The 25825-nt window shown below is 53.0% G+C and overlaps 1 protein-coding gene across 5 annotated transcripts; it reads right to left on the bottom strand.

Moving 5' to 3' along the window:
• Positions 1–79: 79 nt before the first annotated feature.
• Positions 80–24835, bottom strand: GAREM2 (GRB2 associated regulator of MAPK1 subtype 2). Of its 5 annotated transcripts, none has more exons than XM_032653778.1 (6): positions 22838–24835; positions 12430–12570; positions 7110–7240; positions 5319–6386; positions 4192–4361; positions 80–3679 (listed from the first exon to the last, which is right to left on the bottom strand). In XM_032653778.1, the coding sequence occupies exons 1-6, from the start codon at positions 22884–22886 to the stop codon at positions 2689–2691; spliced, it is 2550 nt and encodes an 849-aa protein (XP_032509669.1). In that variant the 5' UTR covers positions 22887–24835; the 3' UTR covers positions 80–2688. The 5 variants fall into 5 exon arrangements, with proteins under 5 accessions (XP_032509669.1, XP_032509667.1, XP_032509668.1 ...); XM_032653776.1 differs by lacking the exon at positions 22838–24835 and adding an exon at positions 17111–18182; XM_032653777.1 differs by lacking the exon at positions 22838–24835 and adding an exon at positions 15576–15816.
• Between the last annotated feature and the right edge of the window lie 990 nt (positions 24836–25825).

Raw genomic sequence — 25825 nt, 5'->3', positions numbered from 1 at the left:
TAACCCCCTTTCCTCAAGGGGTGAGCTGGAGTAAAGCCCTGTGCTGCGGGGTAGGAACGTACTGGGGCAGCACCTTAAGAGAGAAACTGCGTTGATGGAAAGTGGGATTTTATGAGCCTAAAGCCTTTTAAACCAACTGTATTGAAATGCTTTGGCTGGGCCTCTGCTTACAGCGGGGAAGAGGCCCTGGCTGAGCAGAACAGTGGGAGAGGCGTGGGGGAAGAGGCCCTGGCTGAGCAGAACAGTGGGAGAGGCGTGGAGGGCCAGCAGGTAAGACGCCTTTCCGTTGCACAGTTTCGCCCGGTTCTTTTCCTGGTGTGACTCACTCGTGCGCCTCAGGGTGTCTGCGGAACGTTGGCGTTAAGCAGAGGAGGTGACGTTTTCCTGGCCAGTGTATCCTGCACGTCTTGGCTGCCCTGGAGCACAGAAGGTGGACGATGTCTGCACAGTGATGACAGGCATCCCGTGTGACCCACCGCCACCTCCCCTCTGCTAGAGCCTCCACTCTTCCCCTCCCCCTGCCCTCTGTGTGGAAAGTTCCTACACTTGTGGCAGAAGCGTTGCCCAGTCCAGGTAAACAGCTTTGGGCTCCTCGCTGGGTCTGGCACAAGGATCCACACCGTGTGCGTGCGGAATCATAACAAGTCCCATCACACGGCGCAGTCTCGTCTTTGAGGTGTCACCAGTTCCTCCTGCCTCTGCTCCAGCTGCCAGCACTTCAGATATCCCCCTGGATGGCTCTGCTGTGGAGACTGGCAGGCGGGAAGCTCAGCTCCAGTTCTGCTCAACACTCAACAGTTGGTTGCTAGGAAGCCAGACTCTAAAACCAAGGCATCTCCGAGTTGGGAGTTTTCAGGTGACCCACAGAAGGTAGAGGACTGATCCTCTACACCAAGGCCATTAACAAACAGGCTTCTGGGGGGTGGGGGTGTGTGTGTGTGAGCAGCCTCAAGGCAGGTATTTGGACAGGGCAGGAAGTTAAACCCGGGTAGTGGCTTAGAGCTTTGAAGTATGACCTTTCCACTTAGCAGCACTAGGTAGGTGTGAATTATGTTGAAACATCAGTGGGACTTGAGGGTTCTTGTAGTGGAGGGGCTGGTGAGGGTTTTTCAGAAGGGAATGAGGGCCGCTCCACCAGCTGCCTCTGAGGAACAAGTGGGCCATGTACACACAGCGTTTCTGAAGTCCTCTCCTGCCCGCGGGCACATACGTTGTGCCAGTCGGTCCCCACGGCCCTCTGAAAGAACACAGTTGACGCCCAGAATTCCGCCTGCACTACTCTTCAGTGGTCTAGCATTTATTTCACTAGCCCTTGAGGACTCACTGAGTGATTGGCAAGGAAACCCGTCTCAGCATCCCAGTTTCTGTGCTCTACTTCCTGACTCCCCTTCCCTCAGCACTGAGGCAGCCTGCTTGGGATGAGCAACAGCCCGGCTTCGCTCCTCTTAAGATAGAAAAACAGAGGAGATAGTATCTCGGTAAGGCAAACGAGAAGGCGATAACCCCTGGGCCTGACACTGGGAGGATTAGTGCGCTTCTGGTAGGTGAGACGGGGACAGGCACGGGGGCTGGGTGGCCGGACACGACAGCCAACCTGCTCTGGGTGCTGGCAGATCACCGTGCTCGAGATACAGGGCGCAAAGACCTGCTCTGAAGCAGGTGAACAGGTGCGAGAGGACTGCGCTCCAGGAAGAAAAAAGCAGGTTTTCCCAAGCCATCGTGCTTTCTCTTTCCTCCCCATCCCACCTGTGCCAGTGACAGAAAGCCAGGAAGGGACACCACGTGTTTGCCAGGGTCAGGTGATGGGGCAGGAGACCGATGGGAGTGATGGAAGGCCACTTGCCTCAAGAATCAGGGAGCAGCTGCCCTCAATCCACCTGCTCTTGCACAGTCTTCGTGGACTGGACCCAACAGGCAGGATGCAGGGCTAGTTGCAGTGAGCTCGCGTCAGAAGCCAGTGCGCTGGTGACCTGGGGGAGCATCTGCCTCCCTAACTAGATAAGCAGGTCGAGAGCAGAGCTGTGCTCTTCCAAAGCCATCACCCAAGAACCAGAGCCCACAGGTGGAGCCTCTCAGGTGTGGTGGCACAGGCTTGTACTTGATACACCTGTGTTCAGGGCCAGGGGCCCAACACACAGTGGAGCAGAGGGGAAAGGAGGGCATCCCCGAGATACAGAAATAGGCACCCCGACTCTGGGGCAGCTAGGCCAAAAGCCCACAGAGCACAAAGGAGAGAGGGCACTTGGGGAATCTGTGCTTAGATCATGGACCATCTTCCCTTGTCTCCAGCCTGCACCTACAAGCTATGAAACACGAGCTATCAGTGGACCTCTGCAGCAAGACGGAGGGGGCTGTTAGGTCACCATGAAGGCCCGCTTTTGAACCCCCGTGGGAATCGCAGCAATGTGTCACCAGGCCCGGGTGTGCACCGGCGTCTCCAGCCCCTTCCGCGCGTACTCTGCACACTGAAAGGCAAGGTGCATGCAGGGCTCTGGCCCAGGGGACCCCGTTTCCAAGTGTGTCTCCCCTGGATTCACTCTCCGTGGCTGCTTAGCAGCCTCAGTCTTGGCATAGATTCTTCCTGCAGGCAGGCCCCGCCTCTGGGAGTGCCGTCACCCTGCAGACCCAGGGCTGGTCCCCCGGGGCCTCCGGGCCAGAATTCCAGTTGTGCAGCCCTGAGCGGGGAAGTCAGATCTTGGGCCGCCAGCCTTTGATGAACTGCATGATCTTCTTGACCTGCAGCTTGGTGAGGTGAAAGTCATCTGCCAAGATGTCCTCACTGAGCTGCACGAAGATGCTGCCATCAATGCGCTCTCGGGCAAAGAAGCTCACCACGTCCTCCGAGAGCCCGATGAAACGCAGACTTCGCGAGACCTCCTCCAGGGATAGTGCAGACAGGTCAGCGGGGGGCTGCCAGGAGGAGGCATCCCGGCCGCCCCAGCCTGTGGCCCCATCCCGAGGACTGGCCGGAGGCCCTTCCAGGCGCCCCTGCAGGGCCACGGGGGACAGGGGGGCGGGGACCTGCCGCAGCACCAAGCCTTCAGGCTCAAAGGCCTTGGGGGGTCCAAGTGGCAGGAGGCCAGGCCCAGGCCCAGGAGCCCTCACAGCTCTGGGCTCCTGACAGCGCAGCAGCTCCGGCTCTGGAGAACTGCCCCGGCCCAGCTCAAAGGGATCAGAGGGCTCCAGGGCAGGTGTCTGCCGCTCAGAGGAAGAGGAGGAGGAGGTGGGACAGCAGGAGGAGGCAGCCGCCGAACAGGCCTGGCCTGGAGGGCCCGGGCCCGGGGAATGAGCGGGGCTGGAGGTAGCCAGGGCACCTGAGCTGGCTGTGGGCCCAGAAGAGGAGGCGGCTGAAGGGCCTGAGGGGTAGGCAGGCCCGGAAAAGGGGTTCAGAGCTCCAAGGGGAGCGAAGCGTTTCTGGGGGTGGGAGGGCTTGAATGGAGGCGGGCAGCTGTGGTAGGTCTTGACCGGGGTGTCGGCCCCCCAGAGAGAAGCAGCTCCACTGCTCAGGGGCTCTACAAGGGCCCGGGAGGTCTGGCTGGGCTGCGTAGTCGAGGGCAGGGGTCCCGGGCGTGGGCGGCTGGGGGACTCGCCCACCTTGCAGTCTCCCCAGGTGCATGGGTAGCAATAGAGGGAGTAGGTATCCGGTGACGGAGAGCCACTGCCACTGCGGGAGCCCGGCCTGTGGGCAAAGAGACAGACACAGATGGAAGGGTAAGGACAGCAAGAGGGAAACGCGACAGGGCCACACACAAGACACAGCGAACCACTGCTCCACCAGGTCCCAGAGGCCGCTGCTCCGATCTCAGCAGCGCTGGCCCGCGCCCCAGCCCCCGAGGCCTGCAGCCCTCTGAGATTGCCCAATTCTTTCTCCCGGCACCCCCCTCCCCAGGAAAAATTAAACTAAACTGAATTACACAGAAAATTTTCAATAGCAAGGAGCACTCCACCCTGTGGCAGAGCCCACTCTGGAGGGAAACAGAGCAACACTCCCAACCGACTGTCATCATTTAGGAGAGGAGCGAACTGAAGCAGGAAGCCCGGACCCCAGGGCCCCCTCCCGCAGGTGCTGCTCAGAACCTCTGAACCCCGGTCCTGAAGTCTTCCTCTTCCTCAGCACCGGCTCCCCTCCCCCCCCTCCCCTGCTTCAATCCACCTGAGGAGGCCCAGGACCAAGAGAACGAAGTGGCTCACCCATCCTGGAGGCCAGAGGAGTAGTAGGAGAGGCTGGAGCTGGGGGAGTGGACAGGCTGCAGCTTGGGGAAGCGTGGGGGCACCGGGGGACTGCCCGAGAGCCGGCCACTGGCACTGCCACCTCGGGGGGGCACAGGAGGGGCGTTGAGCAGGCGGCATTCCTCCTTCACCTGCAAGCACAGGGCCATGACGCCACCCCCCGTGCCCAGGCAGCTGGGCCAGGGTGGCGTCTGGGACTGACACTGCCCCACTTTGCCAAGAGCCTGCCTTGCCTTACACCCCAGCTCCTCACCCACCCGCCCACCCCTTCTCGTCTCTCCAGCCCGTTTCGCTCATCGAGAGCCAACAACACACACACTGTCTCCTGTGGCCTTGGAAATCCACCTTGAATGTAAGAAAAAATAGAGAAGTAGATAAACAATCAGTTAAGTAGACATATTCCCTCCTCAGGGAAAAGGAGAGAAATAAGAAGAAAAACGTGTAATGAGGAGAAGGGAAGGAAAAGTATCTGCCATCTGGCTCCCTGCCTGATAGGTCAGACACTCAAAAGTGGACTCCATGGGATGTTCATAGGTGTTGTCCACAGTCTGTGGACAAGCTCGGTTGGAAAATTCTGTGTTAAACACAGATAAACGGGCTTCCTTCGTGCAGGACTTCTCAGAGCCTTTATTATACCAATACTCTGCGGCTCCAAAGTGAGAAGGGGGAAGGCTGGGCATCACAGACTACATTTTCTAAACTTACATCACCATAGAACCTTCTTTACACTGGACAACTTAAAGGACTCCTTGTTCTGTGGAACCTTCTGGGTAACACTGTTCTAGGCTCATCCCCAATTCTCTGAGGCTGGGGACCTGCTGGCATCTTCGTCCCCACAACTCCCCTGCCACCGTCCCTGGTATCCCTTCCTACAAATGCTCCTGCGTTTCTTTCCTCCTTGTTTTCTCCCCTTTCCCCACCTCGGCCACCCTCTGTCATATACTCCGGGGGGGCTGGAGACCGAGATGCCAAGGCTGGGGCCCAGGAGAACGAGCTTCTCAAGCCCAAACCCTGACCCCTGGCTGGCCACCTCCCTGGAGCTCAGAGCCCGGCCTCCCCCACTCCTCGCCGCCACCGCGTCCACTCACCGCCTCGGATTTGGGAGGCACTGGAGGCGGGGCCGCCTCGGGCTCCAGGCGGGGCGGCCCGGCGGCCCCGAAGGAGATGAGGTCGGGCCCCGGGAGCGGCCGGGTCCTGCCCTCGGCGAAGCCTTCAGCCGCCTGGTGCGTCCACAGCTCCTCGTAGGGGATCTCGGCGGGTGGCGCTGCGGGCTCGGGCGCGCCGGCCCAGTCGGGACTCACGTACTCCTGGTCGCCGTCGCCGGGCGGGCCGGGGCCGGGGCCGGAGGCGGGGGCGCGGGCGGGCCGGAGGGCGCGCGGGGGCGCGGGCAGGCAGAGGCGCGCGCGGCGCGGGCTGGCGCAGTCTTCGGCCAGCTCGGCGGGCGCTTCGCGCACGGCGGTCGAGTACTCGTCGGGGTCGAAGCGCTCGCGGCAGTAGGAGGCGCTGTCGCGCACCAGGCGCTCGACACGCGGGTCCCCGGCCAGCAGGCCCTGCGGTAGCGCGAAGCGGGGCGTGTCGGTGAGCAGCAGGAAGTGCAGCGGCGCCGGGCCCTCGCGGCGCAGCGCCAGCCCCAGCACCACCGTCTTGGAGATGATGCTGACCAGCTTGTAGCAGTGGCCCTCCCGCACCGGGTGCAGGTCGTAGGGGTTGCGCGGCGGCCGGCTGGGCACCAGCACGTTCACCGGGAGCCGCACGCGCTCGATGATGGCGCGCACCGTGTGCTCGCCCTCCTGCATCTGCAGCTCCAGCGGGCTGCGCGTGCTGAAGCGGCCCTGGCACTGGAAGGGCAGGCTCAGGCTCTCATTGGTGCGGTGGTTCATGCAGATGAGGCAGGGCATCTTGCCTTTGATGGGCCTGGCGCCCCCGCTGCCACCCGCGGCCCCCGTGCCCCCCGGGCTGCCGCCACCGCCGCCGCCGCCTACCCCGGCCAGCGCCCCGGCCCGGCCCAGCTTGCGCAGCAGGGTGGTGAAGCGTGAGCGCTCCTTGGTGGTCTTGGCGCACAGGATCTCCGCCTGGCCCATGAGAGTGAGCTCGTCGCCGGCGTGCAGCGTGAAGTTGTACACCTCGCTGTCCTCGCTGAACTCGCCTGACACAACCTGGGGATCCCAGAAACGGCAGGAGGCCTTAGCCAGGGCCCCAGGAAAGCCACCGGGACGGGACCCAGGAGGACAGTGCTCCTCTTGGGCCTTTCCCAGGGCTAAGGCCAGATCAAGAGCAGTTGACTGAGGACATTCCATCCTGGAGGGGCCACGTGGTGGCTGTGCAGCCTTCAGTGAGTTACCTCTCGGGGACCTTAGTTACTCTTACTTGGAAGAATTGCTGTAAGAATTAAATAAACTATATGTACAATGAAATACTTTGAAAATACTCAGTATATGGCAACTTTTGTTATCATTTTTTACAATGAGGGCGATAACAACCCTCCACCTATTCAACAAGACTACTCTGAAGAGAAATGAATTGATGTTTAAGCAGAGGGTTTATAAACAGGCAAGAACCGCCCGTACGTAAGTGGGGGACCGTGTGTACTATGTGCCCCACAGCTATACTACCACCACCAGTGGCTGAGAGGACGGCTGCCCTGAAAGACTTCCCAGTCAGGCCGTGACCCTCCACACACACTTCCTGCTTCCCCACCTTTTGCAGGAAGCTCCAGGAAGTTCATACACCTAGCCAGAGGCTTTCAAGGGGCTGTCAGAAGCCACACTGTGACACTTTTACCTCTTAGAGCTCAAAGGCCTCCCTCCAGCCAGGGTCAGGCTTGCCCCCAAGGATAATGGAAACCTGGGGGCACCGTTCCTGGTGCAGAAAGGACTAACCTTGACACTGAAGGTGATGGCTTCCATCACAAATATGCGATCAGGGAAGACGCTGGCCACCTCCTCCACGCTGCTGAAGTACCTCACTGGCTCCCGAACATCCCGGGCCTGCTCCAGGAGCTTGAACTTCCCTGCACAGGAAGGAATGCAGGCTGCTGCTAGGGTGGGCCTGCTGCTGGGAGCCTAGCCTGTATCCGGAGAGGCCCCACTGTCCCCGCTTCTTGTTCCCCTCATCTCAGCCAGCCTCTCTGGAACTCAGGTGGTCAGAAGGGCAGGTTTGCACTAGTGGAAGGAGCTGGTCAGCTGATTCAAGCCTCAGCAGGGAGGTGAGCACAGATTCCTAGCAACTAGAGCCCAGCCCTCACCCAGTGGACAGCTTGTGGGTGTGTGATAAGGCTACCAGCCGCCTGCCCAGAGAAACCCAAGTGCAAACTGGCACCCAAACACTTGGACACAGAGCTATCCTTGGACCAAGCGTTAGTGTGGCATTGGGGGTGCTGATTCCTAGCTTGGTCCCAGCCCCACTCTGATTTGCTATGACCCTAGACAAATCCCTTCCCTTCTCTGGGGCTTGAGTCCTCAGCTGAGGAGGCTGGAGCAGATGCTCTTGGGCCCCACCTGGATCTGGCATTCTACGTATCTGCGGTGGATTGCTAACCCACACGGATGCAATGGGCAGACGAGGGGCCCAGCCCCAGTCTTTGGAGATCCAGGGAGAGCAACTCTGACTCCTAATCTGTTCCCAAATCCTCCTCTGATCCAATAACCAGCCCCACCGTCCCAGAGGCCTCCAATCTGAGCCCAGCAAAGCCTCCTCCCTCGGATGAGGTCTTCCCAACCTGCATTCCAGGGCTATGTTTTGGCTGGCTCAGCAGATGCCCCCAGCAGACACAGACTTTAAAGAATGATGATAATCCGTAAAGCTGACACCCCTCTGTGTAAACTGTCTAACCTCACTGGCCACACATCTTTTATGTGCCCACCTGTGTGAGCACAAAGACAGGCTGTGAACCATGCTGGCATCTGGACAGATGGCCTCTTCTTAGCCCTTACACAAAAGGAAGAGAGTCTTGTACAAGCTGAGAGAAGACAAGGTGGCTCTAGCTTCTGTAATGTCTCTGGTGGCTGCTGCAGTCATAGTCCATTCATTTATTCATTCCACAAACATTTGCGGAGCACCCACTATGTGCCAGACACTAGCCTTGCCCCGACAGGGGGTGCACATGTGGGTACGACAGTCTGTCCACAAGGAAATCCAGATATAGTGTGTGATGGCAGGATGTGACAAATACTATACCAGACTCATGACAAAAGAGTGAGAAGACCGCTGAGTTGGGGGAAATCTACCTGGCAGTCTGAGGGCATCATGAGAATGACAAGAGTTTTACGGAATGGACGTTCCACATGGGAGAAACAGCGTGAGCAAAGACACAGAGTCACAGAAGCAGACTGCCTGCCCGAAGTGGTGAGTGCCTGGAGGGTAGGACCTGAGGGGGGGTGATGACAGCGGTGAAGCAGACGGCAACTGGGTTATGAAAGGCTCTGAATGCCATATGGTAGGACTTTATTCCGTAAGAATGAAACCCCCTGGAGTGTTCTGAGCAAGGGAAGACCAAGATCAAAGTTTTACTCTATAAAGATAACAGGGACACCATTCAGGTAAATAACTCAGTAACGAGTTCTGGAAAAGAGCCAGGGCAGCAACTGAGGGAATAACAAAAATGAGTAGACCAAGAGGTACTTTCAAGGTAGGGAGCCTGTGGTGAGGAACTCATCAGACTGATGAGTAGGTGGTGGAGGAAGAGACTCGGGTCACCAGCCTGGTCAGAAATGGAGACGGCAGAGCTGTTAACCAAAACTGAGACCCTGGAAGGAACGAGCTGTGGAGCACCGGCCAAACTGGGGAGGCCAAGTGAGGCCCTGCAGGGGGTGTTCCTAGGGCAGGCGAGCGTGTGGGTGCAGTGCTTGAGGATGCCTAGTCAGAAGTAACAGACAGTAGGTCACCAGCCCACAGGAAGCAGTGTCAGCTGTGGGGCAGGCAAGATAGCTCAGGAAAGAGGAAGAACAGAGGATCTTGACCCTTTGAGGACCCTCTTCCCAGAGAAATCCCACAGTGTAACCCTAGCAGGAACACACAAAAAAGCATTTTGTATATAGTACAGGGGGGGCGGTTCTTGAAGCCCCCAAAGCCCAACCAGAAACCCGGATTGAGACACCAACTCCCTAATGCAGGGTATGAAGAGCAGAGGGCCAGGGGCAGAGCCTGCAGCATCAACATCTATGAGCAGGAAAAGTGATAACCCAGAAAGAGAGGGGGAAATGCCCAGGAGAAAGCTGGAGGGAACATACCCCACGTCCCATCCTCCATCCTTCCCCAACCACTCTGAGACCCTGGTAGGAAGAGGCCTCGGATGAGCCACAGCCCTAGAGGGCAGCAGGGATAAGCTGGGGAGCGGACCTAGCAAGGAACAGTGATCTGCAGGTCAGAAAGCAGGAGTCACAGGTCTGCTACCATCCAAGAAAAGTAGCCCCCATCCCTCACCCAGTCGCCTCCCCAATATCCACATACAAACCCCCCAACTCCAAGCAGCCAGGCAGGGAGAAGTGCCCACTGCCCCCTGTGGGGAGAGCTGGAGCCAAGTCAGGGCTAGAGCCGGGGGGTGGGGGAGGATGTGGCAAGGAAGATCGATGTAACCATGGTAGCCGGCACCACCCCCTCCGCCGCAGCCTGAGCCCAGCACCGGTCATCGCTGCCGGGAGGAAGAAAGGTAGACCTCCCGGGAGTGATGCTCTGGCCCCTGGAAGCCTTTTCCTCCCTCTGCAGCCCCACTGGGGGCAGCTTCCTCTCCTGCCTCCCCCTACAAAAGACCCGAGGTCCCCTGCGGCTCTAGGGACCTGCCGCACCCTGGCCTGCCCCTCCTCCCTGTCCGTGAGTCCCAGAGCACGTTTACGCAGCCCCGACCGTCCCTTCCAGCCTGAAGCAGGGTCTTGTTTGTCACCCCTCCCTGCCAGCACCTGACCCATAATAGACGCTCCATAAAGAATGGTGGGTAAACGCACAGACCTGGGAGTCGGACAGACCTGGCTGAATCCCAGCTCTGCCACCTACCACGTGTGTGGCTTTGAGCAAATTATTTAATCCCCATGGGCTTCTGTTTTCCCACCTGTAAAGTGGAAGCATACTACTTGGCTCAAGGGACGCATCTGCCCGGTGCTCCGCAGGGTCCGCGGCCCGCGCGGGGAGAGGCACCGCGCAGAGGGCAAGGCGGGGAGCGGGCGGGGTGGGATGGGGGGTCGTCCCGGAGGAGTCCGGTCTCCCCGCCTCCCCGGGCGGTGGGCCTTGGCCTGGAGCCCGGCTCTCCAGCAGCGGCCCCCACGCCACTCGCTGCAGGGCATCGCCCTGAGCCCTCCTCCCCTCTCCCTCCACCGCCTCCCGCGGCTCTCTCTGCGGTCCGCCCCGCCCGCCTGCCCGCGCAATTATTAATTCATTGGGAAGAACCAGCTCGGAGCTGTGCACTCAGAGCTTCCTCATTAACCCGCCGGCGGCCCAGCCCCTCCCCCTCCTAGGGGGACCTCGGCCACCCAGCCCCCATCCAGGCGGGGCCCGAGCGGCCCACCGGAAAGATGGAGCTGGGGATGCGACACCTCTGCAGACCAGCTGTCACCCGCCTTACACAAGGGCACCGAAAGAGATGGGGGGAAAGGGCCAGGAGCCCCGTGAACGCAGAGTTCCCCAGGAGGCTCTGTACCTTGGTTTCCCGGATTTTTAATGACACAACCGAAATGGTTTCCCGGATTTTTAATGACACAACCGAAATGGCGCAGTAAGTCACATTTCTGTCAGTGAAGGCTTTTTCCAATCTTTGCTTTTTTTTTTTGCATCGAACCTGTGCCCCCAGCAGTGCAAGTGCCGAGTCTTCACCACTAGATCGCCAGGGAAGTCCCCCAATCTTTGCTTTTTTTATCCCAAGAAGAAGACCTGGGACCTCTCCCTGGACCAAGGCCAGATACCCAGGCTGGGAAGTTTCTAGCTTGGGCAGGCCTCCCCAAGGGCTCCAGGCCAGGTCAGAAAGACACTTGAGACAGTTTCCTCATGTTTAAAATGGGCTGTGGGCTACAGGAGTACAAGGTGCACAGGGCGCTGTAAAGAGCAGAAGCCCCGTAAAGGGTTTAGTCCTGTCCCACTGACTCCGGGGAGACCCAGGCAGCGCCAGAAGGGGAACAGCATACCTGTGAGGAAGGGACTGTGAGCCTTCCCAGCTCAAAGTATTCCAGCCTTTGTTGGGGGGTGGGCAGCAGATAAACACAGAACTGGGCTAACTACTAACTCCTGGAGCTTGATAAAACTTCCTCACGGGGTTGCTGTGAGGATGCAATGACAACAACGCTCTGCCCAGGGTCTGAAACGCAGCACGGGTTTAGTGTGCAGGAGCTGTGGGATCCTGGGCTCACGTGGGGGCATCTCGGGGATGGGGCCACCAGAACCCTGCTTTCCTGATGTGGCAGCAAGCAAGAGCCCAGGAGTCAAGATACCTGGGTGCTAGCCCTTGCTCTGCTGCTTACTAGCTGTGTGACCCTGGGCAAGTCACTTCCCTTCTTAGGCCCTCTGTTTCATTGTGTGTAAAACGAAAGGGCTGTACTTTCTTTTTTCAGCAGCAGAATCCTTTCTTCAAACAAAATCTTTAGGACATCAGCATCATATATATAACAGATAAAAGTAGAAATTCACTGCAGAATCTTATTTAAAAGCCTAAAATTTTAACATTCATTTATGTCAATCAGTGAAAACAATAAGTTTAACACAAACATTGGGAAAAACAGGATTAGAGCAGGCAGATACAGCCACATAATGAGCCTGAGCGTCCTTTGTTTTTGAAGTCTTTTGGTTGCACAGTACTGAGAGGATCCTAGCGGGAGATACTCTCTTTGAGGGGCTGTGCAAAAAGTGTTAATGAGGCAGAGGTGCCACCTGTATGTAATGGTACATACTGAAGGTCTCTAGTCAGGGTTAAGGTTTGATTTGTAGCAGTTTGAGGGTGTGGGTACTTTTTTTTTAACATGAGTTTCAAATCTATTTTAAAACAAAATGGGAATCAAAGGTTTGCAACCAGAAACCCAGGGCTCCACAAAACAGTATGGAAACCACTGGGCCCTAACTCTAACCCTAACCCTAATCACCACCCTGCCAGCCGTGACCTCGCTCACCCCTGTGGCTCTAAGGGAAAGCCAGTCACCAAGTTTCCTCCAAGACCTCCCCACCCCTACCCCCCTGCCTACACCTCCCACCGGCTCTGTGCCATCTGTCCCTGGCTGGGCACACCTGGGTACTGCAGGGGGATGTCAATCTTGGGCCCGATGACATAGTGACCCTCCTCCAGGGTGTGGGCTGTCACCGTTGTCCACTGGCGGCAGGAGTGAATGAGCAGGATGTCTCGCTCACTGACGCCCTCGGCATACTCCCCTGAGAGGGGAAAGGAGGATAGAGGAGGAAGGACAGAAAAGAGAACATTAGGAGGGGCAGAAAGAATAGGCAGGGTGACCTCCTACCTCCTCACCGAGACTCCACCGGGGACAGCTCCCCACGATCCCTGTCTAGATCAGCAGCGCTCAAGGGACAGGCAGGCTGCCAACTGTGACCTCGGGGCTGAATCAGGCCCCCTCTCTCAGGGCTCAGGCTCCGGATGGGGCCCCAGCAACCGGCCCAGCCTCCGTCCTGCATTCATCATTCGATTGGACTGCCTGCTGTCCCAGGCCCTGTGCGGGAGCCAGGGGCTCCCAGCGGATGAGCCCAGCCTCTGCCCTCCAGGAGCCCTTAGGCCCAGGAGGAGGTGGGAAGAGATGTGAACAGAGAATACAGGCCAAGTTTGAGGCGCTGAATGGAGGCTGTCCGAGTTCTCACAGAAGGGGCAGTAAACTGGCTGCGGGGGAGTGTGGGTCAGGAGGGAGGATGAGACAGTGCTGAGCAGCGACACTTGAGCTGGGCCTCTGAACCACCTGAACTGAGACCAGCAGAATTCTCAGCCCCCGAGTCGGCTCCTAGGCCAGGAAAGGAGGGCCTTGGTGGGGCACAGAGAGGGCCGAGAAGGGGCCGTCCATGGTGAACCCCAGAGCTATGTGGGTCACTCGGGTCAGGAGAACGGCAGGGCTTACAGGAGCTGACTCCTGGCTCTCTTTGGGCTCTCTTTTCACCCACTGCCACAGACAGTCTCCTGCACACAAGGGACCTCAAAGGAGAGAGGAGACAGTCTCAGATACCCCCTGATCCCACCTCAGAGAAGCTGCTTCTTGGCTCGCCCTCCCTCGGCCCTTCAGCCCCCCAGTCTTTGGAACACAGTGATGAAGGCCAGAGGAAAGGGGTGGGTTTAGAAGAGTGATGGGGGCTAGTCCTGGGGGAAGCATGGGGGCCAAGCCATCGGGAGGGGCCTGGGCCCCAGAGGCTCCAACCCCAGCACCGGTTTCCAGGAGAGCAGAAGGGCTGGCCCAGCTTCCAGGAGGCCTTTGAGCCGTCTCCTGGTTGCAGCTGGTGAGTAGGGTGGGGGTGAGGGATGCCTCCTTCCCAGCCCCCTCAGACGCAACTTAATATCTGCCACCCAACCAAATGGGAAATGGTTTACTCTGATGGCTGGGGACTCCCTGAAGTGTGTGCACTTGGTCAGGGGAGGGGAGGATGTGTTCAGGACCTGCAGGAAGGGCCCGGCTTCCATCCTGTGTATGGGGGCGGGGGGTGAGCCTTTCTCCTCAATTCCTCACCTGAGGCAGAGGAGGCTTTCCTACTCTGTAACCTCCTCTTAGAGCTCTCCTAAACCCCAGGCTGCCCTTCCTAGGGATGCAGGCCACAGTCACCCAGGACACACACCAACAACCATGGGTCATGGTCACCAGCAGTTGAGCCAGCACAGCCACCTGGGCCACAGTGATAGGGTCTTATCACCTCAGTGACACAGCTCAGTCCCACGGTCCCACTAAGGGGCCCCTCCCAAATGCACAGCACACAGGGACCTTCAAGACTTCAAGACATACTTTTGATCACATATTCACACTCACAGTTTTGATCACATAAGGTGACCACAGCCATAGCCACCATTGTCACAGACAGACACCAGGCAACTGGGCCATCACACCAGTTGCTCATTCCCTCATTCATTTACTCCTTCCATAATCTTTGTTAGGCAGGATGCCCTACCTCAAGGAGCCTGCAGCCCAGTAGAAGGACAATAAACTGACCATTACAACGGGTTACAGTAGGAGACAACACAAGGGTGCCAGAGGTGTCGAGGGAGCCCAAAGGAGGCCTGCCAGATTGAGGAGCTCAAAAAGGACCCCCCCCCCCGGGGGGGGGGAAGATGCCAAAGAGGATGTGTGGGAAGTGGCCAGGCACAACCTAGGGCCAGCGTATTACATTCACACGCAGACACACACAGCCTTGCTGTTGACATGGGCAGTCTCGGCATCACACGCCGATGATCCAGGAAACAAGACGTTGGACTGCCAGGCAACCCTGCCCGACGGCCCAGGCATAGACGCTCTCACCGAGCCCACTCCTGGGACACGGTGACGCTCACTGTGCCCACTCCTCGCCGCCGCGGGTCGGAGGACTGGCTGCTGGCCCCGCGGAGGGGAGAGGAGAGGAGCCTGTGGCCGCGGGCTCCATTAGCATTCAGGGAAGCGAGTGTGCCAACGCGGGCCAAACCCCTATTCTTCTCACACACAAAACCCCCGGCCTGGCTGCCAGCCCCGGCTCCTGCCCCTCCCCCAGCCAAGCAGCCCCTCTTCCCCCAAACGGTCCACTTGCTCGGCGCAGCCTCCGGGCGCCCCTCTCGGGCCCGCAAGCATCAGCAGTGCAGCCTGGGCCCCCGGGCGCCAAGGAGAAGTGGGGCAAGATGTGGGGAGGTCCGGGGGCTCGGGGGCCCGCCCGGCGGAAGGACTCGCTCACTCAGGCCCAGAGGTAGTCTGCCGGCCCCCGGGGACCGGAGGCTGCTCCCCAGGCCGCGAAAGGAGGGTGCGAGAAGGGTCCCAAGAGGGACAGAGCGGGGCTGGGGGGCGGCGGCGGTGGGAAGACAGAGTCCGAGGCCCAAGGGATACGGGAGGATCGAGGTGAGAGGCCGGAGACAAAAGGATGGAGGGGGGCGCGGCCCGGGCGGGGGTCTGAGGGCGGCGAGGGAAGGGGGTGCACCGACGGGGCGGACTTGGCGGCTCCGCCGCGCTCCCGGCTCCAGCTGGGCCGGAGAACTCTGTCCTGGGCCCGGCCCCAGTCCCTGTCCCAGGTTTCTGTCCCTGTGCCCGTCCGTGGGGCCCAGAAGGAGGCGGCCCTCGGTTCGTGGGCCCCGGCTCTCCGGGGAGGCGCTCCGGGAGCAGCGCGGGGCCCGCGCCAAGGAGCGGGAGGGCAGGAGCCGCATCCTCACGGCCCCGGGGGAGTCCCCGATGGCCCCCTGGCCCCCCAGTCGCCCTTCCCAACACCCCCGGTACCTGGCCCGAGGCAGGCAAGCGTGGGCAAGCGGCAGCGGCTGACGATGAGGTCGAGCGGGAAGGCGCCCATGCTCCAGCGCAGGCCCGCCAGCCCGGCCGCCAACTTCTCCATGGCATGGGCGTCCCGGGGGCCGCCGTCCCGGGGCCCCGACGGCCAGTTCCGCGCGGCCCGGGCTTCCGCGCCCGCCGCCACCTCCTGGGGCCGCCGCGGCGCTCCCCGCCTGGCTGGCCGGCCGGTGCTGCGGGCGTCACGTGGCCGGCCTCCCAGCGGGGCGCCGGCCCCCGCCCCCCGCCCCTCGCCCCACCCCCCGGCCCGCGCCCGCAGCCGCCGCCAAGGCCCGCCTCTACGCCCGCCCGGCTCGCCTGCCCCATCCCCGAGCGTCCAGGTGACAGCCGGGGACCGAGACCCCCGGCGGGCGCCAGGAGGGAAAACGTGGACGCGAAGCGGCATCCCCGGGGTCGGTGGGGGGGGTCGGCCTCCCCTTCCCCGCCGAGCGTGTTCGGATCCCCCTTTCCTCGCCCGCTGGTGCCCAGGCCTCCGGTCCCGCTCGGGGTCCTGCTTCACTTCCCAAAGCTTCTGCCGCCGCGATCCCAGCAGCTGTTGCTGCCTCTAGGACGTATATCACCTCCAGCTTCACACATCCTGGCGAGGCCGCCTAATTAACCCCATTTTACTGATGAGCAAACATACTCAGAGAGGTCAAGTAGCAGCTTGATTTTGAAGCTAGGTTTAACTGCAAATCCCACTGCCTTCCCAGCTTGTCGCCGAAGCCTAATACCGCCCTCTCCGCCCCCACTTTCCAAGTTCCCGGCGCCTTCTTACCGATTGCCACTAGTCCGTGAGCCAGATAGCTCCAGCATAGACATAGGCTGGTGCTGAAAGGGCTCCATGGACTCTCGTCCTCAGCCTCGGTACCCCAGAGAGATTCCCCCCTCAACACACACACACAAACGCTCTCTTCGGAGGTGACTGACATCCCACATCAGGTGACCTGAACCCCAAGAGAAACGGCACCAGATAAGATGAACACAACTTCTCAGAGGAAGAGACATTTCAGATCACTGTTCAATCTCCATCTTTTGCAGAGGAAAGAGACGGAGACTCCAAGAGCAGAAATGCTTTGCTCCAAGGTCACACAGCGGGAAAGAAGCAGAGCTGTGACTGGAAGGCAGTTTGTCATCCAAACTGGGACACTTTTGAGAGTGCAGGAGGTGCTAACAGGGATAGGTTTATAGGCATAAACCAGGACAGAGGGTGTAAACCGGGACCAGACCATTCGGTCACCCTGTCTCTGAGAGAGGCCTCTGAGCCCTGATGTAGACGCCACATCTGCAGCTTCTAGTCCTCAGCATTGCTGGTTCACCTCAGCTCTAGACCTCAGTTTCCAGCTAAGCCCCTCTATCCCCACCGAGGCATTCACAGGCATTCCATTTCAACAATCACACTTGAACCCAGTCCTCTTTCCTTTTCTATCCCAGCTAAGGACATCACCTTTCACCTGGTCCCCCAACCTGGAACTCTTCTTAATCCTTACATGCAACTAACTGGTCACCAAGTCCTGGCAATTCTGCTTCCGCCATTTGTCGTGTGGCCCTTCCTCCTCTCCAACCTTGCTGTCCCAGCCGGACTTCAGTTCCTCCTCTGATCTTTCCTCCAGGCCACACTTCATATTTCATACCAAAAGCCGTGTAACTCTGGGTTTTGGCTGCGTCAGGGACCACACAGGTGTGAGAAATCAAGCAGAGCTACCTAAGTGGTTGGACCCCCCCCTAATTGTTGTAGAATGTTCCAGAGCCTTTCTAGGGCTTTTTAACTGGTGGCAAATCTCCAGGGACCTCTACGTGCACATACATACAATCCCTTGATTTGTTCAGGGCTCAAGAGCCATGTAGGAAGGAAGTCAGCTTCACTTTGAGCCAGAACCGCTTAGACCTTTCCTTGGGCTGAGATTGCTGGAAGACAGCTGGCAGCACGGAGAGCACAGGATGCAGCCTGAGGGAGGAGGATACTTAACAGAGAGGCCAGAGGGAGCAGCTGGGTCTGGAAGTGAGAGGGCTGGGGGCCTAGGTGATGTGTGAGGCTGTGCCTGAGCTTCACCCTCTGGGAGAGTCTGTGTGGGGGACAGAGAGGGCTGAGGGGTGGAGGCAAGAGCTGGGTTACTGGGATCCCAGCTGCTCTGCTGTGGGTTCCCCCTCTGACAGGGCTGGTGGTGACAAGTAAAACGGAAGACATACAAGAGGTCAGTGGTCTGAAGGAGGAGGCAGGGAGGGGGGCACGGCCCCGGCAGAGGCCCACTGTTGGTCCAGAGGCCAGCCTGTGGCAGAGGTCAGCCAACTGCCCATGAGTGGGCAGAGTGGTCAATGGAGTAGAAAGATGGTGGAAGTGGCCAGCAGCAGCTCAGGTTATGTGTAAAACAAACCCACTCCACCCCACCTAGGACAGATGGCCTTCTCTGAGCCCATGAACTGGGGGAGGCCAGAAAACATTTGGATAAGCACCTCTGAAAATTCTAGGAAATGTATCCAATTTTTCTTTCAGAAAATTCTAAATGTAAACTAGAGATAATAGTATTATGAATCCCCCTGTACTCATCTCCCAGCTTTAACACTTACCAGCCCACAGCTGATCTTATTTCTGTTTATTTCCCCTCCTTATAGAATTTTTTTTAAACAGCTTTACTGAGTTATAATACACATACTATAAAATCCATCCATTTAAAATGTACAATTTCGGTGTTTTTGGTATACTCACCATATTGTGCAACCATCACCATGATCTAATTTTCAAACATGTTCATCTTTCCTTTAAAAGAAACCCCTACCCATTAGCAGTCAGTCCTTTCCCCAGCCCTCCTCCTATCTGTAGACAATCGCCAGTCTACTTCCTGTCTCTATAAATTTGTTGATTCCATACATTTTCATACAAATAATAAAATGTGTGGTCTTCTGTGACTGGCTTCTCTCATTTAGCAGAAGTTTCAAGATTCACCCATGTTGCAGCATGTATCAGTACTTCATTATTTTTATGGCTGAATAATATTCCAGTGTGTGGATAACCACATTTTATTTATTCATTAATAAGTTGATGGGCATTTGGGTTATTTCCACCTTTTTGGCCTCATGAGTAATGCTGCTATGAACATTTGTGTACAAGTTTTTGTGTGGACGTATGTTTTCACTTCCCTTCCTTGTGGTGGAATTGCTGAGTCGGATGGTAACTCTATGTTTAACATTTTGAGGAGCTGCCAAACCGTTTTTCAAAGTCACTGCATCATTTAACATTACCACCAGAAATATACTGGGTTGGCCAAAAAGTTCATTTGGATTTTTCCATTAACATCTTACGGAAAAACCCGAACAAACTTTTTAGCCAACCCAATATGAGAGTTCCAATCTCTCTGCATCCTTGCCAAAGTGTACTATCTGTCTTTTTAAGTCTAGCCATTCTAGTGGATATGAAGTGGTATTTCATTGTCGTTTCTCCCCACCCCCCCCCCCCCCCCCCCCCACCATACGCAGGCCTCTCACTGTTGTGGCCTCTCCCATTGCGAAGCACAGGCTCCGGACGCGCAGGCTCAGCGGCCATGGCTCATGGGCCCAGCCGCTCTGTGGCACGTGGGATCTTCCCGGACCGGGTCACGAACCCGCGTCCCCTGCATCGGCAGGCGGACTCTCAACCACTGCGCCACCAGTGAAGCCCTCCATTGTGGTTTTGATTTATATTTTCCTTAATGACTAATGGTTCTGGGTAACTTTTCATGTGCTTATTGGATATTTGTATTTTCTTTGGAGAAATGACTATTCAAATCCTTTGCCTTTATTTGTCTTTTTATTGTTGAGTTGCAAAGCTTTTTATATTCTGGATATAAGTCCTTTTTCAGAGATATGATTTGTGAATATTTTCTCCCATTTGATGGGTTGTCTTTTCACTTGATGATATTGTGTGCATCACAAAAGTCTTTGATTTGATGAAGTCCAATTTATCCATTTTTTTCTTTTGTTGCTTGCGCTTTTGGTGTCATATCTAAGAAAACATTGTCTAACTCAAGGCCACAGAGATTTACTCCTGTATTTTCTTCTAAGAATTTTATAGTTTTAGCTCTTACATTTAGGTCTATGATCTACTTTGAGTTAATTCTTGTGTACAGTGCGAGGTAGGAGTCCAACTTCATTCTTTGGCATATGGATATCCAGGTGTCCCAACGCCATTTGTTGAAAAGGTTATTCTTTCTCCCATTTAATTGTCTTGGCACCCTTGTTAAAGATCAATTGAACATATATGTCCTCATAGAACTTTGAAAAGATCTTAGATATCATTTCCTCTATAAATATTTCAATATGTATATCTAAAGATAGGAACCTTTTTTTTTTTACAAAATTTAACTGCAGTGATATTATACAACTAACAAACTAACAATGTTTTCTTAGTATCACAAAATATGTAGTCGATGTTCATATTTTCCCAACTGTCTTGTTGGAGAATTTATTTACAATTTATTTAATCAAGTTCCATACATTTTTTCCTTGCAATTTATTTGTAGAAGAAATTGGACTCCTTGTCCTATAGTGTTTCTCACAGTCTAGATTTTGTTGATTCAGTCCCTGTAGGGTAATTTCATTTGTTACTTTGTCTGTTGATTTTCTCTAAATTGGTGGTAGACTGTAGGTAGTAAATCAAATTCAGAAGATTTGAGTTTTGCTTTCTTGGCATTACTATGTTATAGGAGGTGGTGGTCCTTCTGTCAGGAGGCACACAGTGTCAGGGTGTCTCTGTTTCATGATGTCAGCAGCCATTGTTGATAGTTGCCTAAGTGTCACCTTCCCTTTAAAACACCTAATTTCCCAAGATAGGACTGACTCATCTTTTCTCAGTGTGCACACCACACCACTCCATAGAATGTATTGCGTTGTACTATTAAATACACCTCCCGCATTTTATCTATTCACATGTGATTCTCCACAGGGACTAATATGTATCTGGCTTACAGCAGGCATCGACAGATAAGGCAAAATGGTCCTAGAGCTGAGAGGATGACATTTGAAGTCCAGTGGCTATACAAGTGACTTAATCTCTTTTCAGTGGTGGCAAGAGCCAACTGTCAACATTTCAGGAATTTCACAAGTGGGTGATTAAACACAGCTCTTATCAAAAATTAAATTATAAAAAGTTACAAATAAACAACTTATATTAAACAACCATAATAAATAATTAAAACTCATCACTTCCTCATTTTATTACATTTTACTATTTTCTATGCTCTAAAGGTTATTTTTGTCTATTGTTTCTGTATGGTGGCAAAACTATACAATGGTGTGCTACTGTTCATCTCTTCCCAACTCTATGTTTGGTGATGTCATGTTGATAGCTTGAAATTGGCCATAGTGGGATTATTTACACCATGGAAATTGGTAAATGCTATGAATCAGGTTTTTTTTTTCCTAGAGAGTGGTTATAAAACATTTACCAGTACACCATTGTCTCTCACTGTTAAATGGGGATAAAAATAATACCCACTTCATGTAAGATGTACATAAAGCACTTGGCACAGTTTCAGATACACATTTTAATAAACGGTAGTCATAAATTTTATTACTGGTATCTCATCTCATCTCTGGACTGGGGAGCTGAGGGTAGCTGTACTTTCATTAGGCATTTCTAAGGCAAATATACCATGGAGTACTACACACTCATTAAAAATTGTGCTATGAAAGTTAATAAACAGAAACCCCATTTAAAATGTAGTCGGGAGGCCAGAGGGGTAAGCTCTCACGCCCTACCGTTCCAGTGTCAACTGCAGACCCAACAGAAAGAGACTGTACCTTTGTATCTCTAATGGGAAGAAGGTTACCACTTTACTACCTAGCAGAAGGAGGAATTTCTCCCTGCCAGGAAATAGCCTAGCCATTGAGAGCCTGTCACAACTCAGCTAATGAAAAGCCACTACACTCTGAATTCCCAGTTTCCTCCAATGGACTCTATTTATAAAAGCTCCTCCCAACTCCCCCTTCTCCTCTATAAAAGAGTTTTCTCTCCTTTTTTCTCCAGACTTGCCTGTGGTTCCTTGTAGATTGCATGTCCCAAATTGCAATTCTTTTTATTCTTTTATAAATTTATTTATTTTATTTTTGGCTGCGTTGGGTCTTCGTTGCTGCACACGGGCTTTCTTTCGTTGCCGTGAGCGGGGGCTACTCTTCATTGCAGTGTGCAGGCTTCTCATTGCAGTGGCTTCTGTTGTTGCAGAGCATGGGCTCTAGGCGTACGGGCTTCAGTAGTTGTGGCTCCCCGGCTCTAGAGCACAGGCTCAGTTGTTGTGGTGCACGGGCTTAGTTGCTCCACAGCATGTGGGATCTTCCCAGACCAGGGATCTAACCCGTGTCCCCTGCAATGGCAGGCAGATTCTTAACCACTGCAACACCAGGGAAGTCCCCCAAATTGCAATTCTTGCCAATTCCTGAATAAACCCATTTTGCAATGAAACAGATGAATTTAATAAGGTTGAAGGTCAATATATAAAAATCAACTGCATATTCTGTTCTTAAATTCATCTATTAGTTTTTATAGCTGTTTCGTAGATTCCTTGGGATTTTCTGTGTACCAGATCATGTTGCCTACAAATAAAGACAGCTTTATTTGATCCTGTCCAATCTGTAGGCCTTTTATTTTTCGTCTAACTGCATTGGCGAGGACCTCCAGTCCTATGTTGAATAGGAGAAGTGGAAATGGACATCTTTGCCTTGTCTCCGATCTTAGAAGGAAAGTCTTTGGCCTTTCACTATTGAGGACGGTGTTAATTGTAGGTTTTTTGTAGATGACCTTTATCAGGTTGAGATAACTTACTCACTATTTTATTGTTTTCTGTTCACCTCCTCTATTTTTTGTTCTTCTGGCTCTTCCTTCCTTGCCTCTTAAAGAAGTCTGTTTCATTTTTTTCTATTGGCTTTTTAGCTATACTTTTTTTTTCCACTTTTTTTTTTTTTGGTGGTTTTTCCAGGGATTACATTATTCATTCTTAAATTTTCACAGTCTATATAGAGTTAGCAGTATACTAAATATAGAAAACTTGTAACATATAGATCCATTTATCCCTTCTCCAATATACATAGCACTGTATGTATACATTGTATGTATGTACACACATTTACATGTATTTCATTAACCCCACAAGACAATGTTGTCATTTTTAGGTGTAAAGAGTCATACATATTATAATGAAATGAAGAAGAAAAAACAGACTTTTATATTTACCCACATATTTACTTACTGATGCTCTTTATTCCTCTCTGAAGACCCAAGTTTCCGTCTGGTATCATACACCTTCAGCGTGTAGGAGTTCCTTTAACATTTATTGTACTGCAAATCTGCTGGCGATGAATTCTCTTTTTTTTTTCCTCTTTTAACTGAGAGTGTCTATTTTCCCTTTTTTCTGAAGGATGTGTTCATGGGATATAGAATTCTGGGTTGACTTTCTTTTTCTTTCAGCCTTTAGAGATATTGTTTCACTTTTATCTGGTAAATAAATAGTTCACTCTCTAGGGGCTTTATTTAGCTGATTTTTTGTATAAAGTCCAGAGTTTATCTTTTTTTAATTTTTCCCCCTGTGGAGGTTGCTTTCATAGGATTTACTCAACTATTACCAGAAGTGGAAGTGCCCCAACCTTATTTTTCTATTAAACTTTTTATTTTGAAAAGAGCTAGACCTATAGAAAGGTTGTAAAAATATTATAACAAACTCCCATGTGTCTTTCACCTCGATTCACAATACAATACGTATTATTCTTTTCTCTTCTGAGCCATTTGAAAGCAAGTTCAAGACATCACGCTCCTTTGCCCATGAATACTTCAGTATGTGTTTCCTAAGAAGTAGGACATTCTCTTACACAGCCACAGTTCAATTATTAAATTCAGGAAATTTAATATTGATACATAATATTCAGTCAACATTCAATTTTTTATCCCAAAATTGTCCTTTATAGCATCTTTTCCCAAGATTTATCTAGAATCATGCACTGTATTTAGTTACCATGTCTCTAAGCTCGAACATTTTCTCTGTTTTTTTTTTTTTTTTTGCTTTTAAGACATTGGTATTTTGAAGAATATAGACCATTTGTTCCGTAGAATGACCAGTTTTGCCTGATGCGTCACTGTCAGGAATACTCAGTGCACCGTACCAGAGGGCAAGTGATGTCAGTTTGTCCCACTTTTTGTGATGCTAACTTGGATCACTTGGTTCAGGTTGTGTTTGCCAGGTGTCCGCACTATAAAGGCACCTTTTTTCCCTTTGTGATTAACAGAGAATTGGTGGGAAGACGTTTGTGACTGTTCACAACAGCCTGTTCCCCAGCACACTTGCACCCAGTGATAGCATCCATTGCTGATTCTTGCCTGAGTCAACTATTACTGTGATGTTTACTAAATGGTGATTTTCTAACTCTGTCATTCCTTAAACATGTATTAGTTGGCATTCCACTACAAAGAGGAGCTTGCCCTCAGCCCCTTATTTATTATCAATTCATGAATTCTTTTAAATTCTTTATTTTGATGCTCAAACTGTCCTATATTTGACCAAAGGGAGCATCCTTCAGCTAGTTCCTGTGTGCCATTGGCATGCACCCATAATTCTTTGGAATTTTCCTTACTTTCTGAAACAATAGGATGTTCCAGGGTCATTCTGCCCTTTGCCTGCCCAGCTCTGGAATCAGCCATTTCTTCAAGGACTACTGCTTCCTTTTAGTGATTTGGGGACTTTGCTCCCAGCAGCACCATCTGTAGAGTCCAGGTGATAGAGGCTTTTCAGAGTTGAAAACAACTAAGAAGTCTGTGTTGTCCTCTGAGGGAAATATGTCCACGATTCTGTCCACTTGCTACATAGCTCTGTGGCTGGAACACCATAATCACTTCCCCCTCTGCTAGCAGGCTGGATAGACCAAAGAACAGCCTGGAAGTCTTCCCGTTGATGTTTGAAGCACCATATGGATATTGTCACCGTGTGTTCTTTTTTTTTTTTGGCCCAGCCACGCAGCTTGTGGGATCTTAGTTCCCTGACCAGGGATCGAATCTGTACCCTCGACAGTGAAAGCGTGGAGTCCTAACCACTGGACCACCAGGGAATTCCCATGTCATCGTGTGTTCTTATAAAGGGCTGGGAATATTTATTTTAAAGCCATTCACTTTTTTCTTATTTATTTATGGCTGCGTTGGGTCTTCGTTGCTGCGCGGGCTTTTCTCTGGCTGCGGCGGGCAGAGGCTACTCTTCATCACAGTGCGCTGGCTTCTCATTGTGGTGGCTTCTCTTGTTGTGGGTCACGGGCTCTAGGCACACGGGCTTCAGTAGTTGTGGCGCGTGGGCTCGGTAGTTGTGGCTCGTGGGCTCTAGAGCACAGGCTCAGTACTTGTGGCGCACTGGCTTAGTTGCTCCGCGGCATGTGGGATCTTCCTGGACTAGGGCTCGAACTCGTGTCCCCTGCATTGGCAGGCAGATTCTTAACCACTGCACCACAAGGGAAGCCCGACACTTTTAAAATGAGCTCAATTTGTTGACTTTCAGCCCTCATTTTGTCATCGTATAACACTGTGTTAATTTCCTTCTCATAAGTTCTCTACAGTTAAGAATTCATTGAAGACGTTCTTTCTTATTTCTGTGGTGTGAACTATAAAGTGTCTTAGAATCCTGCAAAGTAGAAAAGAACCACAGTTTGGTTGACCTTTGTAATTTACCTAATGTAGTTCATTAGGCAAAAAAATGTAGAAAGGAGCCTATTCAAGGGGTGGGTTTTTTTGCATGTTTATATTTTATCATAAAAGGAGAGAATGTTATAGGGATAAAGAGAAATTAGAACCCATTCCTTATCTATAGGTTGTTCCTGAAATGCTCCTTCCAAAAAATAAATAACTCATGAAATATTTATTTCGGGAAGTTAGAATTTTAAGTTTTGGTCAATAGTGAACACAGTAAATCAAACTATACGTCTTATAAGTGGGGTATTTTGTTAGTTGATACACTTTTTTTTCAAGTAAATAATACATGTTTATCCAAAACAAATAAAACATTTTGACTCTAAATAGTATTTTAAGTAATATTAGGAAAGAAGTAACAAATAATCAACATGTTTCATTATTTTTATTATTCCATATTTTTCATTTTGTAAAATTTGTTCTAATTAAGCTTCACCATCACTAAGATGTCTTTAAACTGAAGTTTCATTAGCCTTTTCATCTCTTGCTGTTAAATGGTGGCGTTTATGTTCACGAC

The sequence above is a fragment of the Phocoena sinus genome, chromosome 13 (assembly GCF_008692025.1).
Source record: "Phocoena sinus isolate mPhoSin1 chromosome 13, mPhoSin1.pri, whole genome shotgun sequence".
Lineage (NCBI taxonomy): Eukaryota > Metazoa > Chordata > Mammalia > Artiodactyla > Phocoenidae > Phocoena > Phocoena sinus.
The sequence above is the reverse complement of the archived record's forward strand: the minus strand, read 5'-3'. Positions and strand labels throughout refer to the sequence as shown.

Excerpts from the sequence above, each read along its gene's own strand:
- GAREM2 (XM_032653776.1), bottom strand. The coding sequence starts at position 17,252 with ATGAAATATGAAGTGTGGCCTGGAGGAAAGATCAGAGGAGGAACTGAA. Across the intron at positions 12,571-17,110 it reads TGGTGACCAGTTAGTTGCAT|GGGAGTATGCCGAGGGCGTC; the intron begins GTAAGGATTAAG and ends TTCCCCTCTCAG. Across the intron at positions 4,362-5,318 it reads TGCCTCCCAAATCCGAGGCG|GTGAAGGAGGAATGCCGCCT; the intron begins GTGAGTGGACGC and ends CTGTGCTTGCAG.